The sequence below is a fragment of the Heterocephalus glaber genome, unplaced genomic scaffold, assembly GCF_053883595.1.
Source record: "Heterocephalus glaber isolate CG9 unplaced genomic scaffold, H.glaber_assembly_v1.0 deba00000331, whole genome shotgun sequence".
Classification (NCBI taxonomy): domain Eukaryota; kingdom Metazoa; phylum Chordata; class Mammalia; order Rodentia; family Bathyergidae; genus Heterocephalus; species Heterocephalus glaber.
Genome location: NW_028258142.1, coordinates 65,857,665 through 65,876,573, shown reverse-complemented (window position 1 = coordinate 65,876,573; position 18,909 = coordinate 65,857,665). Strand labels below are relative to the sequence as shown.

At 45.2% G+C, this 18,909-nt stretch overlaps 1 protein-coding gene and 1 long non-coding RNA gene across 3 annotated transcripts in view; one reads left to right on the top strand and one right to left on the bottom strand.

Annotated features, from left to right (window-relative positions):
* Positions 1 to 2,880, bottom strand: part of Vapa (VAMP associated protein A) — a 32,653-nt gene extending 29,773 nt beyond the window's left edge. Inside the window, exon 1 of one of the 2 annotated variants that reach the window (XM_004853239.4) lies at positions 2,581 to 2,880. In XM_004853239.4, the coding sequence (XP_004853296.1) occupies positions 2,581 to 2,659 (79 nt within the window). In that variant the 5' untranslated portion in view covers positions 2,660 to 2,880. The remainder of the gene's footprint in view (positions 1 to 2,580) is intronic. The other variant, XM_004853238.4, reaches the window with a different exon arrangement.
* A 146-nt stretch (positions 2,881 to 3,026) lies between these two features.
* On the top strand, positions 3,027 to 16,275 carry LOC147830180 (uncharacterized). Its single transcript, XR_015444826.1, has 3 exons — positions 3,027 to 4,108; positions 7,590 to 7,666; positions 14,023 to 16,275. It is a non-coding gene; the product is annotated as an uncharacterized LOC147830180 (long non-coding RNA).
* The last annotated feature ends 2,634 nt before the right edge of the window (positions 16,276 to 18,909 follow it).

The window sequence follows — 18,909 nt, the reverse complement described above, 5'->3', positions numbered from 1 at the left end:
GAAGAAATTGTGTAATGTTTTAAAGGCAAAAAATTACTTCAATGGGCCAGGGATTTAGCTCAGTGGTTCCTCTGCCTGCCTCACAAGCACAAGGTCCCAAGTTCGATCCCCAGTACCAAAAGAAAATAAAACATAAAATTACTTCACATAATATGCCAAATTTCAAATATGAATCCTAAGTCAAATTACTGCCAGGGTTTAAACAGACTTTAAAGAAAAAAAAGTATCTCTTTTTCTTTTCTAACTAGCAGAAGATCTACTTCAGAATTCATTATATCATCATTAAAGCACTTTTGTATATGGATTATGTGGAACAATAAATTTTTTAAAATAAACTTCTCCAAAACTATACAAAGTACTGAGATTCGTCTCAGTCCTGAATTCAATCCCTGGTGGTGGTGGTGCACGTATTACGCATGTAAAAGGAAAACCACCCAATCTCAGAATGAACAGATGAGTCACCCCCTAAGAATCATCTTAGTCAAATGTAGAATTAAAACAAATAAACTTTTAAAAACATGACAATGAATTTCAAAGTTATCTTGTAACAGATCTTCACTTAAACTAAGAGTTATGGGTGACTGAAGACAAGCCAGTTAAAGGATTGGGGGGGCGTGTTTGAGGCAGGGTCTCCCTTTGTAGTCCAGGCTGACCCTGAACTCACTAGGTAGCCCAGGCTGCCCTTGAACTAGAAGGGATCCTCCCACCTCAGCCTCTGGAGGGTCTGGGATTACAGGCACGTGCCACCACACCTGGCTCCCATTAAATGATTTTAACACCATCATCAAACCAAGCACAAGCATACTGTGGATTTTAAATGTCTCCTTGCTCAGTGGTGGAGCTGTATATCTAACGATAAGAAATTTCAACCAAGCAAACTATTTACTCAAGAGCTCAACACTGAGGAAGGAATCAACCACCAAATGTCAGCTCCTATTTCAGCCCACCCCTCTCTCTCCCCCAGAGCTCCCTTGCCCACCTTTACACACAAGTACACAACAAACTCAGACACTGAACACACACCAAGCATTCTCGCTCAGGGCCTGCTCTTCTAGGAACTGAATGTGCACCTGGGCCTGTGCTGCATCATTTCCATGCCTGCGTTCCGCACTGGTCTGGATTCACGATTTTCACTGGTAACGCAAGAACGACTCATTCTATAATCACAACTGTAATTCCTCAATACTCAAAATAAGCGAAATATATGGACAAATCACTGTGTAGTGTACTTGATGGTTCTTTAACCTGCCTGCTAGGTTGCTGTGCAGGGTTTTGACTTTTTAAAACTCCTTTCTCCACTATTATTATCTCTTACTGGGGCAACATCACAACTTCTCTAGGGAGAAACCTTCAGACTGTGTGCACATTTTCCTGGTCTAAAACTAATTTTAGCATGTGGCCATCCTGGCACTCTGGGAGGCTGAAGCAGGAGGATTACAAGTTTGAGCCCAGGCTGACAAACCTAGCAACTGAGTGGGAGATCTGTCTCAAAAGAAAATGTTGGGATGTAGCTCAGTGTGAAGGTCCTGGGTTCAATCCCCAGAATGGAGGAGGCGGTGCAACCCACACTACTTTTAAAGACTTCTAACTCCCCAAATGCAATTCACACATGGTTATGTAGTAGAGAAAATCTGCTCTGCAAACTCATCCTGTCAAAATGGAAAAATAAAGTACTCCTGAGAAAATACACACCTTAAAGATTTTTCAAATTTCAACTGAAAATAATATCTACTTTGCCAAAAGTAATTTCAAGACTCTTCAAAGGTCTGCCCCTCCCCCAGCTAAAACTGTAAAATCATGCAACACACAAATATGCCACAAAATGCACTCAGTGCACCTCAAAATATTTCTTAGTTAACTCAAAGCCTTATCTTTCCAGTTTACTTACGTGTCCACTCAACAGAATTTATAAACACGTGCACTAAAACCCCTGCCCAATGCCACAACGTAATTTTCTAAATTCCTAATACTACCTCAATTTTTTCTACGGAAAACAATCTGTTTTTCTTCTGGACCCAACTTTACATAATAACGGACTTTCTTCCCTTTCAAAATTGAGGTCGTCATGCACCTCACAGAAATTGCTGTCTTCGCTGCCCTCAAAAGGCTGCACACTGATTTCCAAGAGGGAAGTCACTTTTCGCTGAGCTAACTAAAGACGGGCTGAAACTTGTCTCCAGTTTAGATCTTCATGCTATCGACAGGGCTTTTAAAAATAAGGTGTTCAGTCGAACTCTTCCTCCAAGTGCCCCACAGAGCGGGAAGCCGGCGGACCTGCACGCGACCGGGATCGCAAATCACCGGCGGCCAGCCCGCAGGGCTCCGGAGCCCACCGGCCCCGGCCCGCACACCGCAGGCGCCCTCGGGCGCGGGGCGGCCGGCGAGAGTGGGCCCCGCCGCGCCCGCGAGACACCGCCCCCGGTCCACGCGCGGCCCCGCCAAGGACGCGCGGCCGGGCGGCTCCGCGGGCCCCGGGCCCAAGATGGCGGCGGCCCCGGCGGAGGCCGCTCCGGGCCGGGAGGGGACGGCGACGGCCGGGCGGCGGCCGCAGAGCGGGGGAGGCGGCCGCGTCCTGCCTACCTTTGAATTTGAGGTCTGTGGGCGGGTCGAGGACCAAGATCTGCTCGTGTTTCGCCATGGCCCCGGAGGCGGACGCCATCGGAGACAGCGCAGAGCGGGGGCGCGCCCGCGGCGGCGGTCTGCGGGCTGGGCGGGGGCGCGGCCGGGCTCGGCCGAGCTGTAGCGCGGGGCCAGGCTCCGGCCTCAGGCCTCGACGCCTGTCGCTCGGTTGTGAGTTCGCGGGGCCGCCGCGGGGTCAGCAGCTCCGACTCTCACAACTGACTCAACCCCACACAGCCACCGCGGCCACGCGCACTGCGATCTTCGGCGCCCCACGTGACGGCCCCTGCGTGCCTACGTGCGCGTCCCCGCCGCCGCCAGCCGCTCACGCCCCCCCCGCCCCCCCGGCCGGCCTCCGCGACGCCGGCGCGGCGCGTTCCGGCTCTCCACTGCTCCCCGCGTGGTGCAGCTGTGAAGGAAAAAGGCGTGACAGGACCCGTGGGGCAGACTCAGAGCGGTGCAGGACAAGGGCGAGGCCTTCGGTCACAACGAGTTCCAAGGACGAAGCTAAGAGCCTGCAAACAGCGGGAACGTTGAGGAGCAGCGGGAACAGTCCTGGAGCGCCCCGCCCGACTCCCAGCATGCCCTGCGTGGGGGCGGGGCTTCTGCTGACGGCCGCGGTGCCTGCCGGGAGCTGTGGTCCGGGCGCTGCGGGCGGGAAGGAGACTGGGGTGCTGGCAGCCGCTGGTGGCCGTTGGCCCCGCTGTCGACCTCGAAGGGCGGGCCTCCCGCTCAGAAGCGGAAAGCCGAGCGCAGGCTGCCCTGAGGCCCTGGCTAGAGGTGTAGACCCGCCTGTGAAGGCGTTTAGGGCGCGCCGGCGTAACCCCTCCACATCCGAGGAAGCTCAGAGTCCTCTGTCGCGTCGATGTTCGCCCACTGATGCAAGATTAGATGAAGACACACAATTCTCGTAAGGAGCAGATATGTACACGTGTCATAGGGGAATCTGACCAGGCACCCCTAAGCCAGGAGTGACCACAGGTCCAGCGCGGAATTCGGGTCTAGTCAGCGCCTCCCTTTGATTCATGTTCAACCCGAACGGGAGCAGTTGTTAGTTCGCACATTAGGAACGAATTCCATCAGCCTCACTCACGACAGCCTGTAGTAAATTGAACCAAACAGAAAAATCACAGCAGCAGAGTTGCTGGCGAATCTTCCACCGGTTACCTGCATACTCAGCCCCGAAGATAGAAAAAAAACAAATGGGCTGTTAAATAAACCTTTACTGTGTCTTATGGTCCCGCTTGGATTAAATCCTTAAGAAACACCGGGAAACAGGACATACCGATGCTACTGGCTTGAAGAAGCTGCCCAGTTTGTCTAGAAAATGAATGAGATACACGGAACAGTCTTAAACGTAGGCCCAGAGTCCAAGCTTTCATGAGCAGCCCGGGTAGCAGAGCCCACCCAGGAAGAGCTCTCCAGGGTACTTAACTCAGCATCCACAGAAGATTGTGCCACACAGCGCTGTGTCTTCAGCCACGAAGAGGTTGGGAAGATGGGAGTGTCTACATCGTTTGAAAAGCATGTTCTAAATTTACCTTCCCTTGGAATTCCTCTTATTCACAGTTATTTTGAAATATCAAACTCACTAAGGGAGAATACACAAACTCCGTTATTAAAGTGAGAGTTAATGTTTGGTTTTTTAAAGGCTGTGGTTGACAGCTCACAGGATGGTGTCCTATGTATGTTTAGTTGTGAATTGACCACCCAGAAAGTCCTCAAACTCCACACAACCTTTTGCCTGCCCAAGGCTCTCTTTTCATGGGCAAGCTGACTTTGATTAAACTGGCTCGTGCACTGCTGGATAGATACCTCCCTTACTAAAAAGCATTTGAGGACCTACAGTTTGCAAACAGCCAATTAAGCTAGCACACAGAGGAAGTTGTTGGTCACTCCCCTGAATAGTTGCCCATTCCTCATGGGTTTAATGGGAAGCCTGGTTGGTTAGATTCCAGGTTCCATCCTGTATCATGAAGAAACCCTGCCCCTTTAAGCCATTTATCATTGGAATCAACTGTTTTTCTCAATATTGCTACAAAAACCATATAAGTATGATCTTAAGATCTACAAGAAATTAAATAGCTGATATTCTAAGAATACATGAAACATCTTGGGATTAATCCCCCTTTTCCTACTTAGGGAATTACATTAATAAAGACTCAGTCCTGAATTACCTAACCCTTATCAAATAGTCCACTAATGGTTGGTGCTTTGGTATTTATTAGTACCTTTTTTTTTTTAGCAGTAAAAATACAAATGTCATCACATGCTGCTCAGAACAATTTTACCAAAGTTGGCAACCGTTGCTTTTGTGGTTAAATGTGGAAATGGAAAGCATTTTAAATGTGAGAGCATTTTGTGGCAGTAACAGAGCTACACTGAGGACGAGGAGTGCCTGCCTGACTTTCTTGTGTTCTTGCAAAAAGCCTTTCTTCCCAAAACCATGATAAAATGGCAGCCCATAGTGATCAAGGCAACAATTTTTTTTTTTTTTTGAGGCAGGGTCTCATTTTGTAGTTTAGGCTGGCCTCGAACTCACTTTGTAGGCCAGAGCCCAGGCTGGCCTGGAACTCACAGTGATCCTCCTGCCTCAGCCCCCTGAGTGTTGGTATTACAGGCATGCGCCCCCACACGTGGCTTCAAGGCAGCAATTTGAAGAGTAATTGACATCTATTGTTTAGCAATTAGGAATATTGGAACAAGGGGGCTAAACTTCATTGTTTGGTCCTTTTTAAATTGATTAATGAAACAGAAAGGGCTCTTGAAGTATTAGTATGTACATATATATATGGTCTTAAGCATATTTCTCTAGTAAATTAATGAATATAAGAGGGCTTGAATATTATTTCAACTTGTTCACATCTCTAATAGTATTCATCTTTGGACAGATGATTTCTTGTGGTTTTCAAATGGTATAAAAGTGTACCTACCTTCTCCATAGTTAAACAAGCTTTGCTATAAAAGTACACTGTAATTATGAATGTGCTTATGAGCAATTCTCTGAGTAATGCAATGCAGTGAACAGTTAAATGGACATGCTACCAATAAAATTGAGGTAGCAGCAAAGTATAGTCAGTACATACAGGCTTTAGATCTGAACTTCTGGATTCGAGTCCTGATTTCCATTGTATATTTTAGCAACTTAACTGTACCTGTTTTATATCTATAAAATAAGGATAATAATAATAATGCCTATATCCTGGGTTTATGTGCCAGTTAATCTTGTCAACTTAACTAGAAAGAGTCCTATTGAGGTGACTGGGGTCATTAATGGATTAATCCAGTGATGTTCACCACTGAATGTCCTGTTAGGAGTTAGAATGTGCAGGTGGAGGTCATCACAGAAGGTGTGCCTCGGGAGGGAATATCTCTCGCTGATGCTCTTCCCCTGACCCCTCCTTGAAGCTGCCATGAAGAGAGCAGCTTTGCTCCACTGCAATCTTTCAGCTTTGGAACCAGCTGACCATGGACCAAAACCTCTGGAAACATGAGCCAAATAAACTATTTCCTCCTTAAGTCATGTACGTCAGGCATTTTGTCCCATCAACAGAATAGTTGGTTGTAAGGATTAAATGAGTTACTAAAAATGAAGAGCTTGGAATAGTACCTGGATCCAGCACTGTAACTTTATTAGTGTTAACTGTTAAATCATTGCTGTGTGCATGGCACTGTGGCAGGTTCTGGTAACTAGTGGGAGACATGGCTTCTACCCTTACGTTCAAGCCAGAGACAAACGTGGAATAACTACACGAGCGTTGTATTCCAGTTGTGGTAAATATTAGGAACAGAGAGTCCAGGTTGGTGTGAAATTAATGGTGGGAACTGAGCCCAGAGTTTGGGATGTGACAAGGGTATGGATATCCCAGATCAAGGGAACGAACAGCCTGTGTAAAGCCTGGGCTGAGCACAAGCACAGCTCATTCAGAATCACGGAGGGGAGGCCAGTCAGTGCACTATGGTGAATAAGCAAGAAGTGAGCAGCAGGAGCTGAGGCCAGGAGGCCAGTTTATGCAGATTGTTTGAAAACAGGAAGCCATCAAAGGGTCTAAACCATGGAGAAGTGAAAATAACCTTTTAAAGGCCTGTTGGTCGCAGTGTGGAGAATAATTGGATTTAAGAGAATAGAGGAAAGATGGGGAGAACTGTTAACATTACTGCTATGATTCATAACAGGATGATATCACAAGATGATACCTTGAGCTAAGGTAGATGCAGTGGAGATGGAGGAAGATATGGATGGATATTTCAGTGGTAGAGTCAATAATCAGTTGCTAATTAGATTCCAGATGGTATGGGCAAGTGAGATACTGAGAGATGATTCCCTCTGTCATGCTCAGGTAGATGGACGGCAGTGCCATCCATGGAGAGAAGCGTTTGGAGGGAGGGCCAAGTTCTGATGCTGCCATGCAGGCAGGAGGTGAGATGCCTTTGAGGCATTCCCAGGGAGGTTGTTGACAGGACATTCTGGTTGGAGCTCACAGAAGGGAGCTCTGCTCTTGAGAGCTGTGCCTCAAAGTCCTGAGCGTGCATGGTAAGTGAAGTCATGGGCATGGATGGGATCAGCTAGTACAGAGAAAAGAGAATCCTGTACTTATTCTTGGGAAACTACAATTTTTAAAGATCTCATGAAGTAGGATGAGCTAGCCTAGATGGGAGAAGCATGGCCAGGGAGGTACAAGGGAGGAAAACCAGGAGGCTGTAGCAAAAACCATGGCCATGAAGTTACTCCATTCTCTCTTCCTTCAGCGATGCTTTCCTACATTGTAGAAGCAACACTTTTGCACCTAGGCTCCTGTTCATGAAATAGGCTCAACCAAAGAGACACACGCTTGTGCTGTTTGGAATTGGAAATGATCCGGAGGCCCCATTCTGTCCCTTCCAACTATTCTGCTGGGGTGGGAGCACAGAGACTTGAGGTTTTTCAGCAGTGTTCCAGTTCCCACTTACCAGCCTTCTGTGTATGACAGGTACTTTGTTGCTGCAGGCCCAATGGAAGGTGTGACAGGAGAAGCAGTGGCCTGGCTTCCTGACCCCTGGATCAAAGGTGAGGAGTGTGTCCGAAAGTTGTGGGTTCCAGGGCAGACTCTAAGATAGGAGCCACCCTGGTGGAGTAGTTTAGTCTTCGTCATGTCCCGAGAGCCATTCCTGGGGAGCCCAGTCTAGATCCTTTTCCTCCAGCCCTTCCAACAATTTATGGGCACCTAATTCTCATCATTTATGTCACTTCCTGCTTATAATACCTGAATGGTAGGTACAGAGAATAAAGTTGTATGAAAGCCCAGGGTGGGTCAGAAAGGTCAACAATGGCGAATCTGATGACATTAAGGCTGAGCTAGAAAACATTCACGGGCTGAGTGACTGAGGAGAAAAAAGAATGAAACAGAGTCACTGCACACAGGAGCTCTTCCTAAAATAAGTCAAAAGGATTGAGCCACATAAGGTCAGGATGAATCAAAGGGATGCAGTGCTAGAACCATAACTATGGATATGTTGGTGTGCTTACTGTGGCAAAGTTGTTGGACATCCATGGGAAAAAACAGATTCTAAGAGAAGACGATGGAACCCTCCCCATATGAAATCAAGGCTGGAGAAAAGAGTTAGGGAAAAACTTAATCCAAGGACTTTTCTTTGACCAGGTAAAGTATTAAAACTATAAGATTAATAATCTTTATATGTAAAAATAATTTGAAGACTATATTTTTTCTCTATTAATCTTTTCCACTATAGAAGTAGTATATACTCATGGTAACCAGTGATAAAATCCAAAGGCATAAGAGAAATTCTATATTCCTTGTTCTCACTTCACTTAGGGTGACCAACGTTAGCTACCAAGTTACGTGTCATGTCCAACTTTATAAACACCTGTAAAAACATAACTTGTTTTTGTTGCAGTCATTTACAAGAAGTCTAACACATTGCTCCACAATTGCATTATCCACCGAATAGTCTATTAAAGCTGTCTGACCAGGTCCATTGGCATAAATCTCACTTGGTCTTTTAATAGTTAAATCCGAAAAAAAAAAAATAGTTGACTCCATAGAACAGATCACCTTCTATGGACCCATTTGTTACCTTACTGATGAGCATGTAAATTGATGTTAGGTTTTTATCACAACAAATAGCACTCTAATAAAGATCCTTGTATGCATATCTTAACCTTAGGATACTTTAGTTTTCACAGGGAGACTCCCAGTGATAGGGTCACTGAATGAAGGATATTTCCAATTTCAGTATAGACTGCAGTTTGTGGATCCAAAGAGTTGTACCAGTCCTCACTTCTGTCAGGACTCAGGGTGTCCATCACCTGCATCCCCACCAACTGCTAGATCTCACTCCCACCCAGCCAGTGATGAAAGGGCACACAGAAGCGTCTTTAGATTCCTTGGGCCAACAGTTCTGCCCACTACAATTGCATGAACTCATTTCCATAGAAGCCATCCTTGTTCATTGAGTCCATCTTGACCTATTATTCATTCCATTATTATATAAATTGCAAAGATTAGAGCACTTGTGAAACAACCTGAGACTGCAGTGGATTCTGAGTTTTCTCCCACTAATCTAGTTGTCCTTAAAGGAAACAAGGAGAAATCACAAGATGCCCATGAATGTTAAGTCCTCATCTGACACCTTGCCCAGCTGCTTGAGTATCTGAACACACAGATTTCCCTGTACACTGTGACAACATCTGGAGTAGAAGCAGGGCCCAGAGCACAGGCAGACTAGAATCCAGGCCCTACCACTTTTTTGCCCTGTATGTTGTGGAGTTAAACTCTATGGCCTCATCTTTAAGACTGCAATGATACCACCTACATTGATTATTATAAGTACTAACTAATATAATATAATATAATGTGCTTAAAGTGCTTCAAACAGTGCTTGGCAAAGAGTAAGCTTCTAGTAAGTGGTTTGCATAAGATATTTAACAAAATGTGATTGTTCCTATGAAATATAATTTGCTTGACACTTAAATCCATGGCCAAGTTTTGGCCAAAATAATTTGGTAGTTTTTATAACTCCTTTGAAATTTGTTAGTGATTTAAATCCACAGTCGAATTTTGTCTCCTTAATAAGATATCTCAAATGAAAAATAATTTTCCAGAGTTTCTTGAAAGTAATGAGAATTTTTGTCCTACTTGGTTGTTGATTGATTTTGCTTTTGCGGTGCTGGGGATCAAACAAGCTACACCCCCAGCCCCTATGCTACTTATTCAAAGTACAGCTAATGACCTGTTTAGGGCCAAGTTCATGTTTCAGGCTGGGGGGAGACACAAAGAATGATAAGACCTAATTTCAGTTCTGAATAATTTGATGAACTAAATGAACTTGAATAACCATAATTCAGTATGTGAACAACTATAAGAACAGGAAATGGAAAGAATTATGGAAAAATAGAAACAGGTGGTTAACTGTTGGTAATTAACTCTGGAGGAGTTGAGAAAAGCTTCGCAAATGCCTCACCATTTCAGGATCATGGCACTTTTTGGTACCCACACACATGCGCGTGCGCGCGCGCACACACACACACACTTCTAATGTTTTCCTCTAGAGCATTTTGTTTCTTTTCCTGGAGATTTTTGTTGTTGTTAAAAATAAAATCATTTACTGTTTATAGCAGAATTATTCTCAACATCCAAAACCTGGAAGCAACCCAAGTGCTTATCCTCAAATGAACAGGAAATCAGTAGATACATACAGCATAAAATTATTCTGCCTTAAAAAGGAAGGAAATTCTAACACATGCTACAACATGGACGGGCCTTGAGGAAACAAGACAGTCATAAAAGACAAATATGTAGGGTAGCTGGAGTAGTCAAGTTCATAGAGACAGAATGGTGGTTGTCAGGTGCTACGGGGAAGAAGGAATGGGATGGGGATTTTTTTGTTTAGTGGGTGTAGTGTTTCAGTTTCTTAGGCAGAAGAGTCCTAGAGATTGGTTGCACAATAATGTAAAGGTACATAACACCACTGGAATGTACACTTAAAAATTATTAAGATGGTAAATTTGATGTTATGTGTATTTTGCCACAATAAAAAATTTGTTTTGTCCAACACAAATGGTTGATCATTTAATTCTGCAACAGTTCTCTCTCTCTCTCTCTCTCTCTCAGATAGTTCTTATCTCACTTATTGAGGTTTTAAGCAATAGCATAGGGTTCAAAAGGCCAGGGCTCACTCAGACCTGAGTTCAACTCTTATCAATAACATAGGGGTAAGGAAACTCTTGCCCCACCAGGTTATCAGGAAAATCAATGAGGTAATACTTCTAAATATCTTAATTTGGCTCTTGTAAACAATCAATAAATGTTAGTATTATTTACTTTGTAATTGCTCACTTATAGCTATACATGTGTGTTGATTTCTGTTTCCCTTGAAACAAAACCAAAGGATGTTTGAGGATCCCTTTTTTATTGTACAGAGAAGTCAGTGCCATTGTCCTAAAGAGGGGCTAGGCCTAGTAGCCAAATGAAGATGGTGTGACCCTCTCTATAGTCAGACGGCAACCCTCCCACAAGGCCCGGCCACTGCCAGCCAGCCAGCCAGTGGAGAAGTTCACTTTGAACGTGGAAATACCAAGATCGTCGCCATAACTGGAACATCTAAAGCAGGAGATGGGCCAGGCATGGTGCCACACACCTGTAATCCCAGCACCTGAGAGGTTGAGGCATGAGGAGCCCAGCAAATTCAAGGCCAGCATGGGCTACACAGTGAGTTCAAGGCCAGCCTGACAACTACGGAGTGAGACCCTGTCTCACAAGGCCAAAAACAACAACAAAAAAGAGAGAGAGAAAAAAAAGGAATGAAGGAAGGAAGGAAGTGGTTTGGGGCAGGGGATCAATTCATTCGAGTCAATCTGAAAGTGTGGCTGAGTCCCAATGGATCATTTGTTTGTAGAGTTTGGGCTGTGAAATATGTAAGCCCATGTCATGATGTAATGGAGGAATGTTCATCATTGTTAATGTTCTTAGTATAATATGGTTCATACATGTTCTTAGTACTTTTCTTAGTATGATGTACTTCATACAGTGTCCTTAGTACTTTACTTCATATGATATAGCCTTAGCCTTCGTCAATTCGTGGTGTGTTCAAGAGAAGTTGAAGCCAATTACTTTAATGCAATTCGTGGCACGTTATGGAAGAGAACACAGTCATTGAACTGCTTCTTCAGACTGAGGCCTTCCTTAGAGTTTAAGACAAGTTTATGAGCTGCATTGGCTCACAAGATTGTACTTCTGGGCTGGGGATTTAGCTCAGTGGATCTGTTGCCTGCCTCGAAAGCGCAAGGTCCAGAGTTCAACCTCTGGTACCAAAAAAAAAAAAAAAGATTGTACTTTTTTACAGAGGTAGTAAAAATGTCCAAATCCTTGGAAAACTCAAACATTGCCTACTTTTTAAATATTCTGTCTATCTTCTCTCATCTCCCTTTAAATAACTGATTTGCCAAGACCAGAGAATGCTGCAGAGCAAAGATCAGGTAGCATCAGGATACTGACTCTGGGATTACAGCATTTATCTCCTTCTGTGATTTCTCCACTGCATCCTTAGCTGCTTGCCCTTTGGTTCTGGAGAAGAGCCAATGCTGCACTAGTGTTTCAGCCAGGCAGGCGGACCCACCAGGCCTGCCCACGCCCAGGACCCCAGGAGACAGTGACTAGACCCAACGTGTACAAATGAATTGAGCACATGCAGCGGCCACTACAGGCATTCCTACTTTTTTGATCTATTGGTCAAAGGGCAACAGAAACATGGATTTTGAAGAATTATAAAGCTAAGTACTAGGAATGAAATCACCGTTCAGATATAAATCATAGGTTTATAAATCTTTTAAGTTTCTACTGTTACATATAAAGTGCAGTTCAGACAATGTGTGGCTTATTGCATATCAATCTTATCAATGTGGGGCAATTTCAGAAGTCCTATCTAAAGCTGGAATTAGACTATGTCCACCAAGAAGACTTAGCATGAAACTTTGGAAATGAGATATAAATTCCCAAACTATCTGGTAATGTAGTCAACAGTATCTTGTCCCTGTTTGTCCATTCTCTTTTGTGAAATTAATTGAGAAGGAAGTCAAGAGTCCATATAAATTGTGTAAACGTAAGTCAGAATAATTTAGTCTGTAAAGAGTAATGGCCTCACTGTCTTTATTACAAACTGTCAGTGGCTGTCCTAAGACCAGTGATGTCAGCTCCACCTGAGCAGGGAAGCACCCATCAGTGATTCTGCTTACACACTTATTACTGAGGTGCTGGCCTAATGGGTTTCCTATTCCCCTCCTCCTCCTGCGTTTGTTCTCTGGAATCCGCTGTGCCCTCCTGTTGCCTTACTTGCGTGTGTAGCAGTGGAAGGGTGTGCTCATAGGCACTGGACCTCCTGTGCTCCGCCCTGCCATTGTCACAGTGTTGCCAGCTCTCTGCATTGGGCCCTGTAGGCTCTTCAGGCTGGTTCCTGCGATCTCCCAGGTTGCCTCCCTCATTTTTTTGAGCACTTAATGGCACCATGAGACGTTTCAGGACCATCCTGTGTTTTCCATACCATATCCTGAGATTCCTGGTCCCTTTTATTGGATGACGCTATTTAGAAACCCTGATCCAGCCACTCAGTATGCTCATTACAGCTGGAGTGTCTGCCCTCTCAGTGGACAAAGCTCGGAAATACACGTCCATCTGTGTATGGGTTAAAAACCATGAGTTCATACTGGAATCCAACATCACAGCATCCTAGCAGCCTCAACCCCCCCCCCCCCCCCCGCCGTTCTCTTGTGACTTTTCTCCAACAGTAAGAGACTGGGGCTCGCATTACTTTCCATACATTTACTTATGTACTCAATCACAATAAGCATACAAAGAAGTTCCACAATTTCTAACCCACACCACGGTGAAAACCAAACGCAGCAGGGAGAGCGCAGTGTTCATATCCACTTCATTTTGTCTTTGCTTTGTACAATCAATTGTAGGAGCAAAAAATACTGTTTTCCAAAGTTCCTTGATTAGTGCTCCCCACCCCCCGCCCCAGCGTGGCCGTGTGTGTGGCTCACTGTGGCTGTGGTATTCATCTGTGAGACAATTTAACTCATTTGAGGAGCTGGGGACTTAGCCCAGTGGCACCGAGCCTGCCTCCCAAGCGCAAGGTCAGAGCTGGTGTAGTTCTAGGCATTATTACACTTAGCTCACTGTGCAGCCCATTCTTACTGTGCAGTTTCCAGTGATACCATTCACTCCTCTCTGTTCCCACCAAACATTTGTAGGTAACAAATCTCATGTGTTTTCTCGCATAATCCTCATTTTCTCTCTTGACAGATAGTACACTATACTTTGTAACACACCCTGCCTATCTCACTTAGTTTATCCTGGAAATCACTGCATGTAGTTTGCTGAAGCACTGCTCTGTTCCCTTTCACAGCCGCATAGCGCTCCACAGTACGGATGTTTTCCAACTTCAGTACTTTCCCATGTACGGACAGTTAAGACTGTTTCCACAGTTTGCAGTGGACGGCCAGTGAACAGACTGCCCAGCTCGCAGGACACCCACAGCAGCTGTCTCAGAGCCCTGCACTCAGCTAATACCCTTGGCACATGGAGGATTCCATACCGCCAGCTGGAAGGCGGGGAGGGCTCAAGCTTGGTTTACGGGCCGAGCGGCTCAGTATACAGATCAACGTGAAAATGTGTGTCTCTCAGCCACCCCAGCGGGGCTGTGTGGGGAGCGCTTCTGTGTTTCCACACTGCCGGAGGCGTATCTGCGGGGCATGTTCCAGGTGGAATGTCTAGAACCAAAGGTCAGTGCACACATAGGTTTACATGCTGACAAATGTCCCTTTCTTTTTGCTTTGCCTTTTCTTCCCAGAAAGTATATTTTTCCAAGACTATCCTTCAAGCATGTTTCCAATCCTCTTGTTTGTATCCATCCTCCAAACTCCCTAACACTATTTGCATACTTTGGGGTGAACCTGTGCTTTTCAGCAGTGGGTTTAGACCAAGCTTCAACCCCGTCACTACTTCTCGTCATCTCTGTTTCCTGCAGCTCGCTCGTCTGTCTCTGTTCACCACATTCCACTGTAGGAATCCTCCTCCTGGGCTTGTGACTATGGGGCACCAGGTCTCCTCTCTAGCGGGGGATGCAAGAGCAAGAATTTATCTTCCAGCTTGGAGGAGGTATCTCAGCACACCTCTGAGCAGGGAGCCCCAACATCTTACCCAAGTGGCAGGTCCCTGAATCTCCTCCATGGTCCTAAGCCTGCAGTGCACTAGTTTGTCCTACCTGATGAGCATTATGTCATCAATGTAACAGGTCATCACTGTGGCTAGTGTTCCATAGGAAGATTCCCGGAAAAGTTCATAATACCTTAGAGAAAACCAGTGAGTGAATATTGTCCATTCCCCATGAGAAAAACTGTTTCTCTTCAAAATATTAAAAAACACATTTGTCAAAGCAATGTCGAATTCCACGTACCTGAGGGCGTGTCAGTCTGTATTGGCAGACTGCTAACAGCGCTGTGTTCAGCAGCTGCAGTTGGGCTGCAGTTTGGTTGCGTGCGACTCAGCCATCCAGTGCACTGGTGCCAGGCTGTCTAGCCAGACAGATGTGGGGGAGAAGACCACCATCCAGTGTCCTTTGGGCTGGCCTAGAGGCCCACATCTCAGCGGTGCACTATTGCTTTGACTGATTGTGTTGGCCCATAGTGGGGGCAGTTTAGAGGCTCCTACGATGGTGGCATTTACTTATCCACAGGCCAAGGAGCCGAAAAGGGTGTCACTCAGGATCCAAGAACACGAGTGCTAGGAGGACATGTGGCTACAGGGAGCTGAGGGCAAGCACACAAACCATATACATTTGCCCAGAGCCTCAGGTGGGGGTAGGGGCCACACCAATGCCACAGGTGTCCCTGCTAAGTTCCTGTGTCCAGCACTCCTGGAAAAGTCCTAGGGTTCTGTTTTCCCTGTGTGTAGTGACTCAAATGGACACCTCAGGCAAATCCTGGGCGAATCACCTCTGTCCTTCCTCCTGGGAACTCGTCATTGCTTTAGTCAGCAAGCTCTGAATGTGAAAACTGGCTCGGGTCCAGGATCTGACTTTATTGGAGCAATACCTCGGCCTCCTCCGTTCCTGCACACCCTTCTTCCTCATCCAGGCCCCACTACAGGTCGCCTCTCCCTGAAACCCTCCGGAATACCCTCTGCTCAGGCACGCACCGGTAAGCTCTTATTTTCCTTATGCTGTGTTTCCTTTCATCAGTGCACACAGGCCATCTTTCTTCCTTGTCATATGATGCTGACCATCCTCTCTCTTCAGAGCGCTGGGGTAGGAGCTAGCAAGAGAGAAATACAGAGCCAGCACAGTGACGCACCCCTGTAATTCCAGGACTCTGGGGGGCTGAGCCAGGAGGATCGCAAGTTCAAGTCCAGCCTGGGCAACTTAGGGAGACCCTGTCTCAAAACACAGAATAGCAGAAGGGCTGAGGATATAGATCAATAAGAAGGCCCTGGGTTCAGCGCACAGTATCACAAAAAAAGAAAATAAAGAAAAAAATAAAGAAAAGTGCACAAAAACTGTGTTTTTGATGTAATGATGTATACAGAATGAAAAAATAAATAACCAACATTTCCATACTCCCTGATCCTATGATAAATGAAAAAAAAATATTTGTGTGACTAGTCTTCTCATAGCTGTGCAAAATTCTCATAATTGAGCAGTTTCTTAGACCATGAAAGAAAACTCACTAGCAGTGCTTTTCCGTGTGCACACATTACCTTGAGCACATCCAAACACTGACTGGCCTGTCCTTGCTAAGCTGTGCTCATGCACCTTTTACTAAAAATACTGTATTCTACAGTGTATCAGTTTCCTAATGGCTATGTAGCAAATTGCCACAAGTTAGGTATGGCTCTAAACAACAAAAACTTATTTTTTCACAGCTCTGGACCTACTCTCTGACTTCCATGCCTGCCATAGGGAGGGAGAGAGCTGAGCCAGCACCATGGGTGAAAGCCAACATACACATCATAACATTCCGCCCTTGAACTGCTGGGAAGGCATCTGATCTCCACGGGGGGCAAACAGGGCTCTCAGCATCTCATGTGCATGCAGGTCAATAAAGTATAAGAGAGTCCTGACAATTAAACTTAACTTAAAATAGAGGTTTTAGTTTCATATGCAACTTCAAACAGTTTCCCTGGAAGACAGCCTATGAGTTCTGCATTCTAAGGAGTTCATCTGTAGGTTTTGACCAGGACACGGCCCTCCAGCATCAGGTTTCCTCACATGTCCTCTTTCTGCCTTCCACCTGAATGTCAGTGATAAATGCGGACAGCATCTGAGCCACATAAACCCCAGTCTGCTTTTTAGGCACATAAGGAAAGAATAAGGACCCTAGCTGGGCCCAAGGGAGGATGGATGATGGTAACTAGTAACCAACCTGCACAACTACCAACATTATTTTACCATTTTTATGTCTGACACCAGACATACATACAGTACAGGAAAACACAGTCCAAAATGAATCAGAGTTATAACTTGGATTTATAAACAACTTTTTAAAAAAAATCTCATATGCTAAGACAAAGATTATATGAAAGTAAGCATCTTTATTTTCATTAGTTCAACAAAAATTTATACAGGCACTGATTATGTATAAAAGCTCTTTGCTTTTAAGCGCCTAGATCACATGTAGGATTTTATTTGGAACCAATTAATGCTAATAAAGTCCTGCCTAAATTTCTTAATCTCAGCTGGTTCTTCTTTAATTTGTAATTAAAGTTAACATTTTAAGATAGAAAAAGAAAGAAAAGACAGACAGGAAGAAGGAAGAAAACTTTATCTTAGTGTAATTTCAAGCTCACAGGAAAAAATCAAATTAATTAGGCAAATGAACTTGGGGAGGAGGTCATCAAAATCAATAGTTGTTGAATTACTACACTAAGAGGCCGCTTAAATTCCCATTACTCAGGGCTCTGAGAGGGAGACAACACCCCATTGTTAACTGGCCTGATGAAGGGTGATCTCCCGGACCCTTCTCTGGGAGCCAGCCAGCCTCACCTGCGATTTCTAAAGGGAGAATCATTAGCTAACTGGTGGCTTCCTCCTCCATTTTCCTAAGGTTGTGAAAGGTATTGATCAGAGGCTGGCTCTTAGCTCAGCCTTTCAGACACACCAAGGCTTTGTGGCTGTTGTGTCAGGGGAGAGAGCAGCAGCACTTCACCTTTCCGGAGGCCTGCCGGAAGGCCCCTGCAGGGACGGAGGTCGGGGGAGTTCCAGAGGAAACAGAAGGCTTGCGAACCTGACACCAGAGAGCCAGACTGCTCTTCCCGTGCGCTCCTCGTCAATCCCCGCTCTTCCCCAGTGACCATCTTGACCTGAACGATGCCCCTCAGCCTGTGGGCTTCTCGCCAACAGGTAATAGCAGGTTACATTTTCTTTCCATTCACCTTTTTCCATTTCAGTCCCTGCCTGTCATTACCACTGTAATGTCTTGGCATTTATCATTTTCTGTGATCAACATTTTGATTTTCAAATAAATCATCTTTTTTTCATCCTGAAAGTTGATCATCTTGATTTTCCCAAATCTTTAAGCTACAGCCTTATGAGTTACCTGACTCTGCGTGTCTACATCCAAGGAGTTATACTAGGTGTCTGTGATATAGGATCTCCCCTGGTTAAAGTCCCATTATTATTTCAAAATCTGTGTCCTAACTTATCCTTGTACCTTTTGGTCTACTTTGTTTCTTAGTTAATTTTTGCTAGAATGCTCTATTGGCAATTCCCTTTCACGTCCCAAGAAACTAAGAAGACCTGCTGAAAATCACAGAATTCTAAGCAGCAGTATATCATAACTTCCAAGTATTTGCTGAATATAATTTATTTGAAATAGCCATTTATGTCTCAAAAAAGCAGAGGCGTTGAACACTGAAGGAGTAGTTTAAGTAGATCCTCTTAGATCGTTCATGTGTGGAGAACAGCAAGTTTCGAAAGCCTTGTTTAGGGGAGCAGCCCCCAGCACTGTCTTCTGCTCACATCCCGTGTGTCCCTCTCAGTTTCCCCTTCTCGAAGGCGCTTGCTGTGGTCTGGATATGGTTATGAGTGTGTACCTCAAAGGCTCGTGATCTGACACCCTGGGCTCCAGTGTGGTGGGTGTGAGACGGTAGAACCATTGTGGATAGGTAAGTCAATTAGATGCCTTGTAGGCAGTTAGACGGGGCCGACCCTCGAGAAGCCAGCGTGGAGGACAGTCAAGACACTGTCACTGAAGGCCAGCATTGTGAAAGGAGAGAAGCTACCACACCCACCTAGGAT